Source organism: Xiphophorus couchianus, chromosome 21 (assembly GCF_001444195.1).
Source record: "Xiphophorus couchianus chromosome 21, X_couchianus-1.0, whole genome shotgun sequence".
Classification (NCBI taxonomy): Eukaryota; Metazoa; Chordata; class Actinopteri; order Cyprinodontiformes; family Poeciliidae; genus Xiphophorus; species Xiphophorus couchianus.
In genome coordinates this window covers 13,384,310-13,402,618 of record NC_040248.1, presented here as the reverse complement: position 1 = coordinate 13,402,618, position 18,309 = coordinate 13,384,310, and the positions used below count along the sequence as shown (strand labels likewise).

General features: G+C 37.7%; 2 protein-coding genes and 1 non-coding gene across 3 annotated transcripts; 1 reads left to right on the top strand and 2 right to left on the bottom strand.

Annotated features, from left to right (window-relative positions):
• Positions 1–1,965: 1,965 nt before the first annotated feature.
• On the bottom strand, positions 1,966–2,038 carry trnar-ccg (transfer RNA arginine (anticodon CCG)). The gene has a single exon. It is a non-coding gene; the product is annotated as a tRNA-Arg (tRNA).
• Positions 2,039–2,644: 606 nt separating this feature from the next.
• fbxo15 (F-box protein 15) lies at positions 2,645–10,390 on the bottom strand. Its single transcript, XM_028004634.1, has 9 exons — positions 10,130–10,390; positions 9,881–9,985; positions 8,862–9,092; positions 6,911–7,114; positions 6,686–6,815; positions 6,454–6,536; positions 5,042–5,187; positions 4,336–4,460; positions 2,645–3,046 (listed from the first exon to the last, which is right to left on the bottom strand). Exons 1-9 carry the CDS (start codon positions 10,198–10,200, stop codon positions 2,783–2,785), a joined length of 1,359 nt encoding a protein of 452 aa, XP_027860435.1. The 5' UTR covers positions 10,201–10,390; the 3' UTR covers positions 2,645–2,782.
• A 3,229-nt stretch (positions 10,391–13,619) lies between these two features.
• On the top strand, positions 13,620–16,423 carry cbln2b (cerebellin 2b precursor). Its single transcript, XM_028005756.1, has 4 exons — positions 13,620–13,801; positions 14,145–14,667; positions 15,123–15,242; positions 15,337–16,423. Exons 2-4 carry the CDS (start codon positions 14,380–14,382, stop codon positions 15,532–15,534), a joined length of 606 nt encoding a protein of 201 aa, XP_027861557.1. The 5' UTR covers positions 13,620–13,801; positions 14,145–14,379; the 3' UTR covers positions 15,535–16,423.
• Positions 16,424–18,309: the final 1,886 nt, after the last annotated feature.

Sequence of the window (18,309 nt, the reverse complement as noted above, 5' to 3'; positions counted from 1 at the left end):
ATTTGTCACTCTAATCTCTAGACGCCTTCTCAGTTCCCTAGCTCCCCATCCCAGTAGGAACATAAAGGGTGTCAGAACAAGGTGAATGAAAATGACAGTGGCGTGCTCAGTAACTACAATATAATTATGAAATAGTTCACGTCCAGTATTCTAATGGGTTGAGCCATCTGTTAATTTGTAGTATCTACAAATCACTTTTTGCCTGCTTATGGATCTCCTCAGGAGAGGATTCTGGCAAAGACATTTTGAGCTGTTGTCGCAGATGTTGCAGTGATTATTATATGCATAATTAACTTCACCGACATGCCATCCCAGCCCAACAACATAATAAACATGTAATATTAATTGTAAGGATTTGTAAGGACAAAGACACTCAGATGTAGGAGAAGACTGTGGCTATACTTGCAAGACCTTTTGAATAAAGGATATGCGCTTTAAAATTAAAATGATGGTGTCATTTAATCTCCCTGCTGTTGAATTTCTTTAGTTGACAGAGGACTAAATGAGAGCTGTTTCAATGGCCTGTGAGGTTGAATTATTTGTGGGTCCAGCTGGTCACTCACTAGGGAGAGAATTAAAAGCTAAAATTGGAAGCAATTTTCTTCCAAGATTAGCTGGGGAAGAAGCTAAAGAAGATAAGTTTAATGAAGTATCGTGCCACTACAGTTAGCATTTTCTTGTGGATAATGCTGCCTTTGTTTTTGGTGTGCTCTTTTACAAGGCTCATAGGGTAATTATGAAAAATCAGAACTATGTTAAAATGAGATTACTGTTGCATTGTGCTGATAAGAGTAAGAAGAAATGTTTGTTTGGAGCTTTTGTTGAACTGACAGAATACGGAGAATAAAAGCAGCGGTGAGTGTAGAAAGTTCATTGTTTACCAAAGAGGGCCCTCTGCTGGAGAACTGCTTTGTTTAAACTTAGTTTAAATAAACCTAAATTACATTACTGCTTGTGTATTCACATGACACATTTTATAAAGAAGAATAAATGTATTTGTATAAGTTACTACTTTCTACAAAAGCAAACTCTGGGATTCACAGATCTTTGCCCCAGCAGCACCTGTAAAGCCTTTTGAGCCATTATCTCAAACAACATGAATAACTGTCTCATATTTTGCCAGACCATTACCAACACACATTACCCTTGGGTACTGCTTTTGTCATATAAAAAGGAATGAAGAAGTGCCAGTTTGCAGCAGATGATGATGGCAGCAAACAGCAGTATAAAGGCCATTGAGATTGAAATGTGTGGCAACTGGAAAAGCCATAAATGGTAGATATTAAAGTCCAGGCAATGGCAATTGAGTATTATTTGTCAGTTTATTACATGCCCCACACTTTTTCAATATGGCACTATAGCATGAGGATGCTGTTTATGGTTGGTCTCCAATATCAAATTAAGTCCAGCTTTGAATGCGAATGAAAAGCTGTGGAAAATACAAAATAAAATAACCTAAAGTAACTGGTTTCCCCTGCCTGTTATAGCTAATGTATGATTTTAGCTTTGAAACCTAGTAAAAAACGAATTTACCCTGTATATAGTTTCTCATAAATTTCCACTGAATCATTTCTCTAGCTAGTTTAGTAATCTAATGCAAATAATGCACAAAACTAAGTGTCTTTCAAGGTGATGATGGCCCTATTAACAAAAAAAGTAAGAGATGTCTCTTAGTTTCGATTATCCAGAGGCCTGCCATTTTGTACTTGTTTTGCCATCAGCGATATTGGTTTATCATTTGCTTGGCAACAATATTAAACAATAATTCTATTGCTGGGGCCACAGTTACCCAAAGTCTGCGGACAACAATTTCATTTCCATCTGAAAACAGAAATAAAATTGAAATTGGTTACTTTTGGCAATGCAATTGAGCACCAAAAAATCCCCCAAAACATTCTTGTATTTGATTACTAACTATTATCCAAAATCTTTCACTGATATAGTTTTTCAATGACTTGCATTTATTGACCCAGGTGGGACTTGAACCCACAATCCCCAGCTCCGGAGGCTGATGCCTTATCCATTAGGCCACTGGGCCACAGGATGTAGTAATCAGACGGATCAAAAACATCGATCTCCTGGAAATGGATATATCAGTTTTTTTCTAAGTGATCACTAAGAAAATATAATATAATCAAAACTTAACATGTTTTTGAGATACTAAATTTTGCAACTGAACAATAAGATAGTACTTTGTAAGTTTACAGACAGTAGAATACAAGTCAAAATAATGGTTACAAATAATAGCATAGTATTTTACTATACCAAAATAGTGTAAAACAGAAAAATAGGCTTAATAATAGACATGTTATTCTCTTTAAAATCAACCTATATGATTCTGTGCTGCAAAATATCTCTGTGCAGAGATATTTTGAACAACATCCAGAGTGCCTTAATTTTCATTATGTTAAACAGACATATCTTTCCAAACACAAATCCCAAGTAGTCTTTGTGTTTTTAAGCACATTTGTAAAGGAAACTAACAAAGGTGTACTGTAAATGTACGGTTGATATTTCTACAGAGTTCAGGCAGCCTGGAGCTTTTTGGCAATAGGATAGGCAATGAAGTCTCAAAATCCATGTTTTTTTTTCCTTTTAATGTTCTTATCCACTTATAACTGTAAAAATTAGAAGGACTAGCATGTCAGGGTTTCAAGCACACCATTTATTCACTGCAGTAGAAAGGCACTGCGTCAGACTTAACACTTCACCTGACAGTTTTCCACTGAATGGACAATTTGTAAAATCACTGCAGATGTAAAATACAACAGATACATAGTGATCAGTAATCTCTGCTGAAATGTTTGTTGACAAACAAAACACTCACATAGACAATTAAGCTGACGACAAAATGCTTCTTTGCAGTCGTCTTTACAAGCTGCATCTTCACCTGAATGTTTGAGTCCTCATGTTGGATGAGATAGTGTTCGCCATCATAGTCATATGAGACAGCTGCCTTCTCCAGCTCCATGGAAATGGGAGTAGTGACACAACTGAATTGGTTTCCGAATTCGTCCAGCAGCGTTAGAGACATAATGCAGCAATTCTGGCAAAGTGTTGCAAAGCAAACATGAGTCAGCAGTTGGTGGATTACCACAGTTGATTTCATCACATCATTTTGCAGTTGACACGTACAGAATTTTTTGTCACCCTTTGCAGGCATATATTTTCCCAGTAATTAGCCACGAAAAAAAACAAAAAAACTTCTATACCATTTTGGTGCATAAAGTTAGATTGAAAAGTGAGAATGTAAACGTTTAGGGCATGAACACCCCTCCTTGCAGAACTGCTGATTTTATGATGAACAAAATCTACTAGTTGGTCCTACAATTTCTCCACCTGCAGTATAGTATAACTATAATAATGAAAGCATCTTTTCAGCTAAGTCCAGCCAGAAGAAGCAAGTAGAGCTTTTGGCAAAATGCAGGACATTTCCAGAGATTAGATGGTTTCAGTTCAGGAAGAAGGATGTCAGAGAAACTAAACTAATCTGCATACTATAAATCACTGTTTGCAGATATCAAATTTATGGATAGATAGTTGAGATAACTGTGCAATGCCTTGAAAGAAAGGTTGTCACAACAAAGCAGCATAATTTCCATGACAACAGACAGCGGGGCTGCAGTTGTTAGACAGATTGACAAGTGGGAGTAGGTATGCTACCGTCATTGAGTCTGATGCCTTATGCTTCAGGATTAAACAACCAGCTGTGTTGTCTCCTTCAGTATTTTGTTTGCGTTTTGCACTTCTACAAAATGTCAGTTGTAGAAGCAAACACAACCAGAATGTTTATTGTTAAAGTTTATCTCTGGAAAAAAAACAAGTTTGATACACCTGAAGTAGGCTGGTTTTTAAAATCAACAAAATATCCTGCTAGTTAATGTTATTCATCTATTTTTTAAGATGTAAGTGTATGCTTTATTAGTTTTTTTTAATTCTGTAATTGAACTATGTTAAAGTATATCAAAATTGTAAGCAGGACATATTTGACTCAAGACAAGATTTTTATTTAAATTTATAATAAATAGTCTGTCACATGGTAATTAATCAATATTAAATTTAACCACTAATTCAATAGTCATCAAATAATACTTGATGTACATTTACTGCAATACTGTTAATCATTTATATAAAATATTCCTCATCTACAAGCATTCTCTGCCGCTCTACATTTGGGTCTTCTTTAAACAGCACATCGTGACAGTTACCCTAAAATTTCAACTTTTAAAATGTTGTAGCTATGTTTTTCTTTTGTTTGTTTTTTTCAGCGGTTGTGTTGCAAAATGTTTATTTTTTTGTTTTTATTAACACAGTGTACTCTAACAATGGTGGTACCTCCACTGTGCCTTCTAAGGCTTCACATCGCCACGGCAGCATTGGTTTCCCAGAAAACTGGATGTGCTGTGAGGAGTTGGTTCTGCTGATGGCAGTAAGCTGGATCCATCCGTCAGAGATGTGAGCTGGTCACAGACAACACATAACAAATGGATCTTTACTTTTTAACAGAAATATCAACTTGAAAATCATCTGTATTTCTAAGTAGGTATGCATATTAACTTAATTCTAAAAAAAGCTATATTTAAAAATATATTTATAGTAGTTTTGCATCAAATGAGTTTAAAACTTAAGAAAATTAAGCATAAAAATCTTATAACACTTATTTAAACCCTTAAAATATGTTTCTTAATTAAGAAAAATTGTTTTATGCTCACAAAATGTAATGGATTATTAAGTAAGAAATTTCTAAAAATGTTGCTCAGTTGTATGTGCTCATACAGTAGCTCAGTTTTTTATTAAATAAAAATATGGCAACTTTATTTGAAAAACTTATTCAAGCTAAGTGTTAACCTTTCATAAATAGCAGTCAGAGGGTGACGATAGGCCTTATTAAGAGAAACTAAATCTCAATATATGTACAAATTGACAATCAAAGAGACCAAAACAAAAAGCAGTACTTGAATTTATACATTGTCACCAGATTTTTAGCACACATCTAAACCAATGCAGTATGGCTTTGAGGTTATGATGAGAAATAAGTTACCTCTGTGACAAAAAAGCTGGGAAAAGCTTTCTGACATGAGTTTGCATACAGTGTCATGGAGAACAATATGTAGTTTGTAACCATGGAGACCGTATTCAGGGTCTATGTCATCAAAAGGGGGTTGGATGATTGGCTCTACATAGGAACTGAAGCAGAGAAACATGTTAAAGATTAAAAAAAAGGAGAAAATGGCCATTGCATTACAAAGACATTTCAGAGGGGTATTTGTAAGACAAATGTCTGTGAATACTGCAAATATCCTGAACACTTCCAATTCTCCAGTAGAGGGAGCCAAATCCACAGTTTATTAAATAGAATTTAGACATGAAAGTTGTATTGTTGTATTGTTTTGTGTTCAAAATGGCATATTCAACACATCATAACAGCTGCAGCAACATCTGAAAACAGATGCATGTGAAACAGAACTGCAGTTTGGATCAGCAGTAAGGTCAGAGACTCAGTGGTGAATTTCATCTGTGAATCATCAATGGATCGTCAGTTATGCACTCCTTTTAATATAGCTCTCTATCATGTGATGGCACTATACAGTGGCTTGCAAAAATACAATACTCTTTCACATTTTGACACATTATGACTTCAAACTTTGTTAGTGTTAGACTAACTTAAAGTAATGCATACGTAATAAAAAGAATTCTACTTTTATCATGTTTAATAAATTAAAATCATAGCAAGTTTAATCATTATAATGATCAATCAAAACTTTGTAGAAACTGGCCATTTTTTTTATTTTTTGGCTGCAGTTACCTGTCTTGAACAACAGCTTGTCATCAGCTTCAGACAGAATTTCTTCCAGAATTTACCTCTATCAACCTGCCAGATAACGCAAACCAGTTTTCCTATTTCTTTAAAAGAAAAATAGTCCTACCACTTGATGTGTTTGTTTCCAGGGTGATGTACAATTACAAATGTCAATTTCCCACCACACAAAGTATTGTGAATGTAGGCCAAAACGTTCATTGTTGGTCTCATCACGCCAGGACACCTTCCACATGTTTGCTTTGTGCACTAAAATATCAAATACCAAACAGGACCTTTTATAGCTTTGTTTTTGCTAATTTGCCATTCAGGACAGATTTGCTGAGTGCACAATTAGTTACTACATAGACACAGTCTTGATATGTTCTGCCACTTGAGTTATGAATTTGTGCAACTACATGGAATAATTTCTATGAGCCTCTTGAATACTCTTCCGATCAATGCCACCCTTATTTGCCATTGTAAAAAAAAATATTGAAAACTTTGGGTTTTTTCTTTCCAAATTGCAATTTTGCTGTGCTTTGTGTTGCTCTTATATATACATTGAAGGTGTTGGTTGAAACATACAATATACAAAAGGTATTGCTGGTATTGCACATATTGCAGTGGAAAAATGTGACTGCGTTGCAGCTTACCAATCATGAGATCCACGAGTGCTTCTCTCCACCAGTTTGTAGAAGTGAAGAGTGAACATAATGAACGCCACAGAGCTCCCATCCTGCAAAAAGACTCATCTCATGCATATCTTGCAATTCTCCCTGCTAAATCAGTCACGTTGACCTGAATGATTACCTATCACACTGCTTTAGCTACTATAATTAGTGAATAATAATGAAGAAAGAAAACAGCTGCCTGCGAATGTATTACCCTCCAAAGACCAATGATGATTCCAGGCTGTAATAACTTCAGCAGCACGAATTGGTCCTGTCCAATGACCTGTGCACATTTAGTTAGAGGCTGCATGTCTAGGTTTGCCACCAGGGATCTCTTGCTGGGTCTGACAGAACAAGCATAGAGCACAGCTGGTTTCACAAAGAGATGAGAAGACAAGAGGGAGAAAAGGGTTGAACTGGATGCTGTAGCTGTCTTAACTTCTTTAGGTTGGGGCAGCTGAAGGCAATCCTCCTGATGCCGTGTAGTTGAAGGCTGAAAATCTCCTCGTAGTTGAGCAAGCAGTCTCCACCACACCAGCACAGTGTCAGTGAAGTCTCAGAGAAGTGGGACCAGCTCAGCTCCAATGTACTCTCACGTCCAGACATATCAGTGACGGTCAGCTCCCAGGTGACACGCAAGTTCCTAGAGGAGGATAGCACAATGTTAAAATAAAGCAATAGGAGCTGAGGAGTGACACACTAGCATGTGAGAGTTCAGCTACTATTTTTCAAAGCTAGGTCTGACAAGAAAGGAAGCTTTATCTAAATATTGAGCAAACAAAAAGGATTTGCCAAAAGCTGACTGCTGCTTTTTAAAATCACCAAAATTGTAAACCCCAACGGCAGTAATGTTTCTTATGTCAGTGCAAGAGAATTGCATGACTCCTTTTAAGCTGTTCTGACTAATGAAATGATGTGCAACGAATGAAATGAAACGGCAGCTGTTGTGATAAATCTCCTGATCCAATTCTGTCTAAACTGTGATTCACGACTGCCCCCACTGTGATGTAGCCAGCTTCTCGCTGAGGCACGAACCAATATCAATTAGGTGAAGGAACAAAGCTTAAAAACTGGAGCAGCCCGGGAGGCCCTGAATGACCCAGGGGATTTCACTCCGCGTCGTCTGTGTGTGCGATGTCTTGTGAAATGATTATTACCAAGGTAAATCGCATGCTCCTCAGTGTCTCTAACAGACAAAACCCCCTGTAGGGAATTGTCTCAGCTGGTGGGATGAAGAAGGGGGGAAGAGATGGCAAGGCATGTGTCTGCATGTGTGTATTGGCACTGAGAGTTTGAGGGGGCTAAGTAATTTATTTCAACAATTCCGACAGCCTCTGCAACGAACACAATTATTTCTACTTCCCCCCTCTATAGCACAACAACTGCTTCATAACTCAAAATTGAGTGCTGCACAGCCTCTAATCAGAGGTTATAAAAACACACCAGAACCCACAGTAGAGGAACTGGAGGAGCTCCCTCCCCCCACTCCACCTGTGAGCCAGTATCCCCTTTGTGCAGAAACCACATTCAGACGCAGACCTCCTCTCTCACCTTTAATAAGAAAATGTCATTAAGTGCTCACAATATGAAAAACAAACCACGCTCTGTTTTGGATTGGAGGCAGATTGTCTCTTCTGTCTGCCCTTGAACCATCTCAGCAGCAAGGCTGAATTTAAAAAGTTGTACTCGTTTTTTTAATGGTGGAAGAAAAAAAAATCCATCTAGCTCAGCTTAAAGTTGAGGAAAAGAATTAGAAACCTTAAAAGAGGCCAATATAAATAGAGTAAAATACAAAGTATATCCATATAATCCCAAATAAATTGCTCATTTGGTTGGTTTTATTTAATGAGAACTTTATTAGTTCTCAAGTAGTTCAATGATCTTTCAAAAATCTTTAATCATGCTACTCAAGTGACTTTTGATTTCAATTGAAACGCAGATAACATATCAGGTTTGTATCTTGTAATGTCCTTTGAGGAGCTGTGTGCACATAGACGAATCCAGTACATTTTCGTAAATGATGAAAAAAATTGTACGTCCAAACAGGATGTAGCACCAATGAAAACACTGTAGTAGGTATGCCGGGTTAAGCGATGGTGCTCTAACTCTGTCACAGAATAACAAAAATAAACTCTGAACACCACCAAACTGTGCAATATGTGTTATTTGTGAGAGTGAGAAGCATGCAGGTTACACAGACAAATGAAGCCACCATGCCATTATTTCATTTAAGACGACTCGCATGTACACACTGAGACATGAAACTGGCTATTTTTAAATCATCCACATTGGGGGACAGCTGAAATGACAAAAATGTTTTAGGATACACATAGTCTTATTTCCATGTGGATGATGCCAAAATGTGGTTGTTTCTCTGTTTTTAACAATACCTGAGGACTTGCTCTGTTTGGCTCGGCAAACCAGTGTGGCTGTTGATTGGCCCAAGAAGACGTTTCCATTTTTTCATCTCACGATATGCTACTGTCTTGACATACAGCTCTTTCCAGTAACCCGCAACATGGTCCCTAGTCTTGTTGGATAAAAGCTGGACATTCATGAGCTTAGCTTTTTGATTTTTATTGTTGCAAATGTCAGCACTGTATAGCTTCTTCCACAGAACACTGCATGAAGAGAATTGAGAGCAAGATTGTTGGTAAAAACAGCTGAATGTTTTTTTTTTACTCTTTATTAACTTGATAAACACAAAATATTTTAATCTTAAACTCACTAAAAATGTGGAAAAAAATAACCCCACTGGGGTATTTTACTTAGCAGGTCAAAGACTGACATTTAAAGTAAACAGACATGTTCTCTAGTGTGAACAATGGTCATTAATGCATGCATTGACATATTATATTTTGTCAGTCTTAAACTAAATCTTTTATATTACTGGGTTTTCAATCCCTCATTAAACTTTCAGCAACTGCAACTCCTTTAAATCTACATTTTAGTTTATAACTGGTTTTGGATTTTTTAGAACAACATTCAAATGCATTATACATTATACCATGTATCCTGCCAAGTACCATTCTCTTTGATGTGCTTCACATAAAACAATGGGAATTATACTTGACGAAGAAATACAGCCTTGCTATCACAGTTTAACATTTACATCTTGTTCTGGGAGTATACACGCTCTCTTGTTTTATGCTTACAATACTTTATGCAAAACTGACATTACTTTATACTTAAAAAACTATCAATGCACAATAATTCAGTGATATAAACAGCATTGAACAAAAATGCAACACTCAATCCAGCGTTATAAGACAAACTCTTTTTTTTTTTTTTGTCTGAGGAGTTCAAAATTGTACATGAATCCAAATATATTACTTGCTTTTGGATTGAAAAAATATAGTAGGAGATTGAACTGCACCTAACGTATTATTTATCACTGGGTGGCACTTACTTATTACTGGCAAGCTGGTAGAACAGCTTATTAGTGTGACTCATGCTGAAAAGTGCAGAGGCATCCAGGTATGACAGAATTGTATCCAGTATCTCAAGTGGTAGTCTGCAAAATAGATGACGAGGCACGTATGATTCCAAAACATTTTAAATGCTAATTGTCTTGCTTTAACGCTCAACTTTCTAAGAGCGCGCTAGGCATTAACCCTAAAATACATAATACAAAGGAGAAAGGGAGTTATGACATTACTTTTCGAAGATCTTCTGAGTGGACGTTGCTACAGCTCGCAGTCTGAAAGGTACCGCTTTTGAAGATGCCATTTGTTTTCCCAATTTTTAGAACAGACAGAGCTGCCCAGTCTCGTTACAACACAAGTTTGTTGCTAAAGCAAAAACTCAATAGAAACGGTAAAATTCACAGAAAACGCGTGTGGTGAGTTTTCTCACCCAATTTACATCTATATCTGTAACATAAACATACGTAGAGGTTTTACTCTCCGCGTCTCGTTGCCATGGTGATGTCAGTGCGTGATTCTTAAAGAGGAAGAGGAGAACCTAAACTGCCGGTGCAAGGGGAAGAATGACATAGTGAAATGCTAACAAACCAATAGGCAGAACAGAAGTTGCCTTATGACACCGCCCCTCCTAATTTGCATAATGAGGCAGAAATGCATGGTAAAGTAAAAAGAGGAGACAAGGAAATGTAAAAACAAAATGCATGTTGAAAATGCACAAGATATATTGATGGCAACACATTTAGGGAAAAGGCAAAACAAAATATATTCATATCTTGATGAAAAGGCTTAGATAAAATGAAAAACAAAACATTATATACATATATACATATATACAGTACATATATATATATATATATATATATATATATATATATACTTCTTGATGAAAATGCATGATAAAGAATAGAAAAAAAAACTAAATATGTATATTTCTGCTTTTATTTAAGGCAGTCTAATCACCATTTACGCACATATTCACACGCTGTCAACAGCAAGCTATTGGACTGTAGCCACAGTTGCCCTGGGGCAGTTTGGCCTTCTGATCACCACCAGCAGGCCAGGTAGTTGTCTTGTCGAACAGATGTGGATGGAGTGGGAATCAAACCAATGGGTGGGCTTTAACCTGAAACTTGAGTAAGATTCCAAAACTAAAACAGGTTAATCCATTTGTCTCTTCACCCAAGTTTAGGATAGAGATGGCATCTCACACTGCAGAAAGCAAGATTTTTGTACTGGAATTTAAACATTACTTCAATATTGAGACCGCATTTCAAATAAGAGCATAACATATCATTAATATCTGCACAGATGCAATGAGACAGATGGTCTGGCAGATACTGTAAGTGGTTGTGCAAACATAAAGTGGGCCAGCTTGGAGTTTCAATATGCTTTGCTTGTATTATGTATAACTTGCAAAAGAGTTAGCAAATAGAGGTGTATAGAGCATAAAATAAAATAAAGAAAAGAATAGATTGTTCCACATTTGATCAAATCTGAAGCAGAGCTGTCTTGATGTAATCAGACGTAGAGAAGAACACATACAAGGCAAAGCATATTGCAAAAAATAAAAAATAAAATAACTAAAGCAGATGGCTCATTTTAAGACCCATCACATAACTGTCCTCCCCACTCAAGGAGGCCAGTAGGCTTTGCTTGCTGTCAGTGAATATAACCATAACTATGTTGTCAGTCTTGCCGATCAGCTTGCCTGATGGAAGCGAAGTCCCTTCCGGGGCAATAGAAGCCCCTGGTATGGTAACATTAAGTAGGCCACATCCCTTTTCCATGTATGTCCCCTGTACTTGACATTTGATGTTTTCTGTAGTCGTCTGTCCTTCTGAAGGCCCGGGGACAGTTGTGGCTCATGGATACCTGATGTCACCCTTCTGCATGATTTGCCAATAAGCTCTGACAGAGCAATGTTTGACAAACAGGGAGAGGGAAGAGAAAAGATATTAAACATGATTAAAACTAAAATTAAGGGGAGGGTTTAGCAGGGGGCATCAGATGTGCGGAAACATCTGGTTCCACAGGTCACAGATTCATATTTATGTCAATGAATTCCCAGAATGTTTATAAGTCACTATTATAATTTTAACCTCATGTTTGACCCTCAAGTAAAACATACATCTGTATGCAAAAAATATACCATTTTAGGATTTTAATACTTTATCATGTCACAACTAATAAACCAATGCCTTTTTCTGTGACTTTATGAAATAGGCCAAGACAAAGTAGCACATGGTGAAGTGGGAGAAAAATGATACAATATAGTGTTGCATAAAAAGCATGAGTACTTTGTATAAATCCCCATTCGCTTCAGTTAGAGCTGCAAGTGTTTTGGAATATATCTCTACCAACTTTGCAAATCTAGAAGCTTACACTTTTTGCTCAATTGTCTTCGCAAAGTAGCTCAACCTCAGTATGATTGGATGGAGAACACCTGTGAACAGAACAGCACCTGTCACAACTTCTCAATTGGATCTAGGTCAGGATTTGAACTGTGCCATTCTAACACATAACAATGCTTTCATCTAAATCATTTCATTGACGCTCTGGCTGTTTGTTTGGGATTGTTATCCAGCTAGAAGGTGGATAATCACCATTGTCTCAAGTCTTTTGCAGTTTTTTTTCCAATTATTGTCTTGTGTTTAACTCTATCCATCCTCCCATCAACTTTGACCTGTTTCTTTGTCATGAGAAAAGAAACAGAAAGAAAAACCTCTTCAGAACATTATCAGACCCTGTCTCAAAGAGGGGTTAGTTTAGGGTTTTGTGGCATATTGGCAAGTTTACACTTGTAGAGATATTTATATAGATAAAACCCTTACAGTAAAATCTCACAAATTTCACAATTGAAAATCACATGCGAAAAAACATGTGCACCATGACTTAGTTGTTCATTAGTAAAAGAAAATGAAAAAAAACCCACCATGCTTTGGTTTATTCCATTTCACAATTGCACAGAACATAAAGAAAACAGTTCCCTGAATAAATGCTCATGCCTCAACCTAGTTTGCATATCTTTAAATAGAAAAATGACAGCTCATTAAAGGTCTGAAGTAAAGGTTTGCCACTTGTGAAGGCCAGAGTTGTACGATTCAACTGTAAGAAGTACTGATATGAAGCCCTTACACGGCTATTGAAATGATGGTGACATCTCAAGGATTGAAAGGAAAAGGTTAAAGGTTCATCAGACAGATGAAGCTCAGCCTCTGTGAACATTTTTGGAAATGGCCCTTTCTTTCAGCTGACCAATTAAATCATTCTTGATCAGTGTGAATATGAAGTCGTTTTCTAAACTTTCAGTACATACTTGTGTTTCATAAAAGCTACAGATTTTACACGGGTGTTTTGTTTCAGAAAGCTTTGTTTTTAATGATTTCTTGAACTGAATCATTTTCTGCACAAATAAACTTAGCCACTGGATGGCGCACAAGTATCTGAATTGGACCACTAAAAGTATCGAAGTCCTGAATTAAAAACACAAGGATGCATGCCGGATGCACCGCAAACTCCTTAATCTTAACTTAATTATTATACAGACACACGTAAAAAGAAAAAAGAAAAAAAACAGCAACAAATAACAAATAACAAACAAAAAAAAGAACGTTAATAATAGAAGGAGAAAGCAATCCTTGGGGTCCTCAGGGGGCTCCCGAGTTCACGCGTTGAGCTGATTAATATGTAAACAAACCTATTAGCCCATGCCTGTGCTCCTATTTGCGGGGCACTTGTAGAGGAGTCTTGCTTCCAGCGGCTCACACACGAAGAATGGGCGTGAGTTGTCCCTCGAAAGGGGTACCCAGAGAATCGTGCTTTCATTTTTCCTCTCTTCCAACAATCTGAGAGCTCACTTCTGTCTGCGAAAGACAGTGAACACAAGAGAGGGATGGAGAGCACAGGTAAGCCAATATTGAGATTTTTTTTATTCTTTTAGAGAATGCTTAAGCCGAGCTTCCTTTGATGCGTTTTAAACAAGATTATCGTACTATGGGTCTTTTTAATGACTTACAAAGTGCCCCAAAACTGTAAACATAGCTGATATTATCGAAAAGACGACTGTAAGATGATTATTCATTCTTGCCGAATGCTGTATTTAGTAGCAGCAGTTGCTGCTCACTTTACGCGCGAGAGCGTTTTTACGCACAAATAAATTACTCAATAAATCAAGTAGAGATTCTTAAACTTTCAGTTGTTTTGTTTTCAAACGTGACATTTCCAAATTTTTTCCTCCCACATCATTAGGATTTACAAAATCGACCGTTTAAATCCTCTCCCAAAATCTACTAAGACGCACAGGAGGGAGGGGAGCCTAAGTGCGTCTGTGTCAAGGAGCGAGGGAGCATCGCAGTGAGAGAACGAGAGAAAGGAAGGGAGAGGAAAAGGGGGGGAGGAGGATTGAGCCTGGACCAGGTGATCAATAAACCTCCAAGGGGCTGCCGGGGTTGTCTCATTGTACCCTGGATCCAGTGATCCAACCATGGTGCCAGCGCGCTGCCCGGGAACCTGTGCCGTCCTGGCACTGGCTCTCTTCTTGGGATGCGGCGTGGTCCTGTGCTCCGGCCAGAACGACACGGAGCCTATAGTGCTGGAGGGAAAGTGTCTTGTGGTGTGCGACTCGAACCCTTCCTCGGACGGAGCTGTGACCTCCTCACTTGGCATATCCGTCCGCTCCGCAGGGGCGAAAGTGGCTTTTTCCGCCGTGCGCGGAACCAATCATGAGCCGTCGGAGATGAGCAACACGTCAATGATCATCTATTTTGACCAGGTAAACGTGTTTCCTCAGTTTAACAGTAATCTTTCTGATTAGTGTGAAAAATAATCAGTAAGAAGTGTAAATGTAGTATTCTGAATGAGTTTCTTTGGTGTTTCCTTACTTTGCAATCCTAACATTCGGGACGTCTATTTATTTGTTATTTTTTAAAAAAGAGGTTCGACCAGTGTTGTGCGTAATTGGCACATCCAACGACGTGTTGCCAAAAAGGAGCAACTACTCATGCTAAATAATTTATCACATGTCAGATGTGCAGCGCTGAGTGGTGGTTCCAAAAAATCCACACGACTGGGGTCTTTGGACAGGGGACAAAAACGGGAATCCTCCCAAGCACAGTCCTAACCATTTGGCACGCACCTCCATGCATATCAAATACCAAATGTGTCTACAAAAGAGCTGTTGTATGGATCGAAATGCTTCGTCTCACTGTGCGCCCTTTCGGATCGCAGGTTTTAGTGAACATCGGCAATCATTTCGACCTAAAAGCGAGTGTTTTCCAGGCTCCAAAAAGGGGGATCTATAGTTTCAGCTTCCACGTTGTGAAGGCCTACAACAGACAAACCATACAGGTGAGCAAGCAGGAAGTAGCAGCTCTGCATTCACCATATGAAACATAAAATTTTAGCGCACTGAGTGTTTTTTTTTTCTGCTCCTCCTCTGCAGGTCAACCTAATGCAAAACGACCATGAAGTTATATCAGCTTTCGCGGGAGACCAGGACGTTACAAGAGAGGCGGCTAGCAACGGTGTACTGCTGATGATGGAACGTGACGACCGGGTCTACTTAAAGCTGGAGCGGGGTACCCTCATGGGCGGATGGAAATTCTCCACCTTCTCAGGCTTTCTAGTCTTTCCTCTATAATCCCACCGTCGAGGATCGGTACTCTGCTTAAGTTAAGGAACAGGAACAACAACAACAACAAAAAATATTAAAAAACATGCCATTTATTTTTCAAACTGTCAGCCAAGGAAGCCGACGAATATCTGTACACTCCGTCCAACTCTATAGTCAAATATCAACGTTTCGTGGGAGTTTCATATATTCAAACCCATCAACTTTTACGCAATCTGGATGACTAAACGTCTCGGTCGGGCCAGTGGCTGGCATGTGCTTGTCGAGTGTGTGGATTTTCCCCCACCCCTCCACCCACTCTTGCCTGGAAAACAAACTTTTGGGCAACATAGACAGAGGAAAGATGAGGATGAGGAGAACAAAAACTGACTGTGTTATGCTTTATTTATGTTTGTATATCCTTAAAGAATTTATGGTGAAGTAACTACGGAATCATGGACAACCTGGAAGAGAGAAGCGCTTTCACGCCAAGGGGCTGTTTTTCCCTTTTTCTTTTTCTTTTTTCCTTTTTTTTTTTTTGCACGAATGGAAGTTTCCCCTTTTTTACGTTTTTTTGTTGTGGTGTCTATGGTGTTGCGTTTGGATGCCGAATATATTGAAAATAACCCAAAATGAAGGCAGCCGATGAGTTCATTATAAGAGAGAAAGAAAAAAAGGCGACATATTTCAGCCTCAAGAGGTGACTTAAAACCCTTTTATTTAACAACAATAACAATAATTTAAACAAAAAAAAGAAGATATCTAATTTATGAAGTACATATTCGCAGTACTATGTGTTCTACATTTCGGGATCTGCGTAGCTTTGACTGATTTTAATGTTCAGTGACTTTGCTCACTTAATGTACATTGTGGAAAAAATAATAGAAGAATCCCGCTTAATAAATGATATTGTATTGTATAGGCTGAGCGCATTCATCGTTATTATTTAAAGAAGCGACTCGAGGTGGAGGGATGGTTATTAAAGAGGAACAGACATGTCGCTGTCCGTGGTGCTGAAATAAGGAAAGTAACAGCAGCTGTTGATTGAAGTAGCAATGAATGAATCCTGGAGAAAACAACAACAGCAGCAGCAATAATAATAATAATAATAATGGAGTATTTATATTACTTTGTGTTTTATAGACGATTAGAAACTTAAATTTCATTGCTGCAAATATACATGCATTTATTAATAAAATTGTGACTGCAGTATATTAGCAAGTGCGTCTAATGGCTAATGCTCAACATTAAGTTATCGTGCCTCATTGCAGAAAATCACCTTAAATTGAGGGCTTGATAGCCTAAAGTTCCACCCTTTCTGAAGAAAGTTGCTTTTTATCATAAAAAATGGATGCAGTCGTTTTGCAGAATATACTGTTGTTGATATTTCTGCTCAACCACCAACACACTTCACCCTAACTCTGTCACCTACAGTTAAGAGACTATCATCTTGCCATCTGCTCTCCCCTCTATTCTTTATTAAACTATGAAAAAAATGTCACACCTAGTTGAGAGTCCAGACAAATAATTTCACTGAAAAATAGCCTACACCTGAAAAATGTGGACCCTTGAATATATACACACTTATATATAAATGTTTAAATTAATCCCATAACCAAACTATACACATATAGTGTGGTTTTGGGGTGCATCAGGTTGTTTTGCACTCTACAGCAGGGACCAGATCAAATGTGCTACTCAAAAACTTAAAAAAACGATGCGTAAAAAGAACAATTACTGCTTGATTTGTTTGGATCAGTTAACTTGTAGAAGAAATGCTTTCTCATCTCAAGAAAAAAAGCACCAGAACCAGTTCATGAACCAATTAATTATGATTCAATCACTATAAACGGAAAACTACAACGGCTTCGCACAACTAGTGCAGTTGTCAGCAGGTCTTGTGTAAATTCAGTTTCTCCTGTCGCTTCCTGCAATTTCATAGCTTGCCAGTACTTTGAGTCAACCGTTCAAACAAGTTGATAATAAATGAAAATTCTGTCTTTGGACAGACATGATTTTACAGGTCCTGCCTATTAAAGTAATTTTGATTGATCTGTGGAAATCACAAGAAAGTTGGTGCATTGTTTTAGATGCCCTCTGAATTGTTACCTCTGTAGGCAACATAAAAGAAAAAAAAAAGATTTGTGTCAGTTAGATGTTGTTTCAAGCCATTGTGCTTCTACTTAGCTTATTTGGAAATGGTTGCTGTTTCTATCAACATACATCTCAGCTACCTTATAGATATGATATAAGCTCCAAGTGTCTTGTTTGTAAGTTCTATTTCTGTGTTTGAATGCAATGCCCTATGTTCTCATGACAAAACAAAGATATTCAGGTTTGGAAAATTAGTTCTGCAAGACAAATCAAATTTTAAGAAGATTTTAGAATTTTAAAAAAGCGTTCATGTATACGATTAATACCGTCTTTACTTGACTTTAAAAGAGAGACGCTGTATGGAGAGAAAACAATACAGAGAAAAATTACAGAAACTGCAAGGTTTTGTTTTAACCCATATGCAGAGTTGAAATTGTTTTACAGCTACAATTACAGATATATTTACAATAGAAAAGCTTCAAAAATGGGATGAAGAATCATAATTTCTAGCACTTTCTGATCAGTCCCCCATTGTTGATGCATGCTAATGCAGAACGCTACTGATCTGTGTCAAAACACAAAAAAGGGGGGACAAAAACTGCTTGTTCAACCGGGGATTTGAATGAACACCAGCAGCTGTTGGGCAGCTGGGCCATCTGAGAATATCTCACATACAGACAGCTGGAAACTTGAGCTCACTCGCTTGCGTGC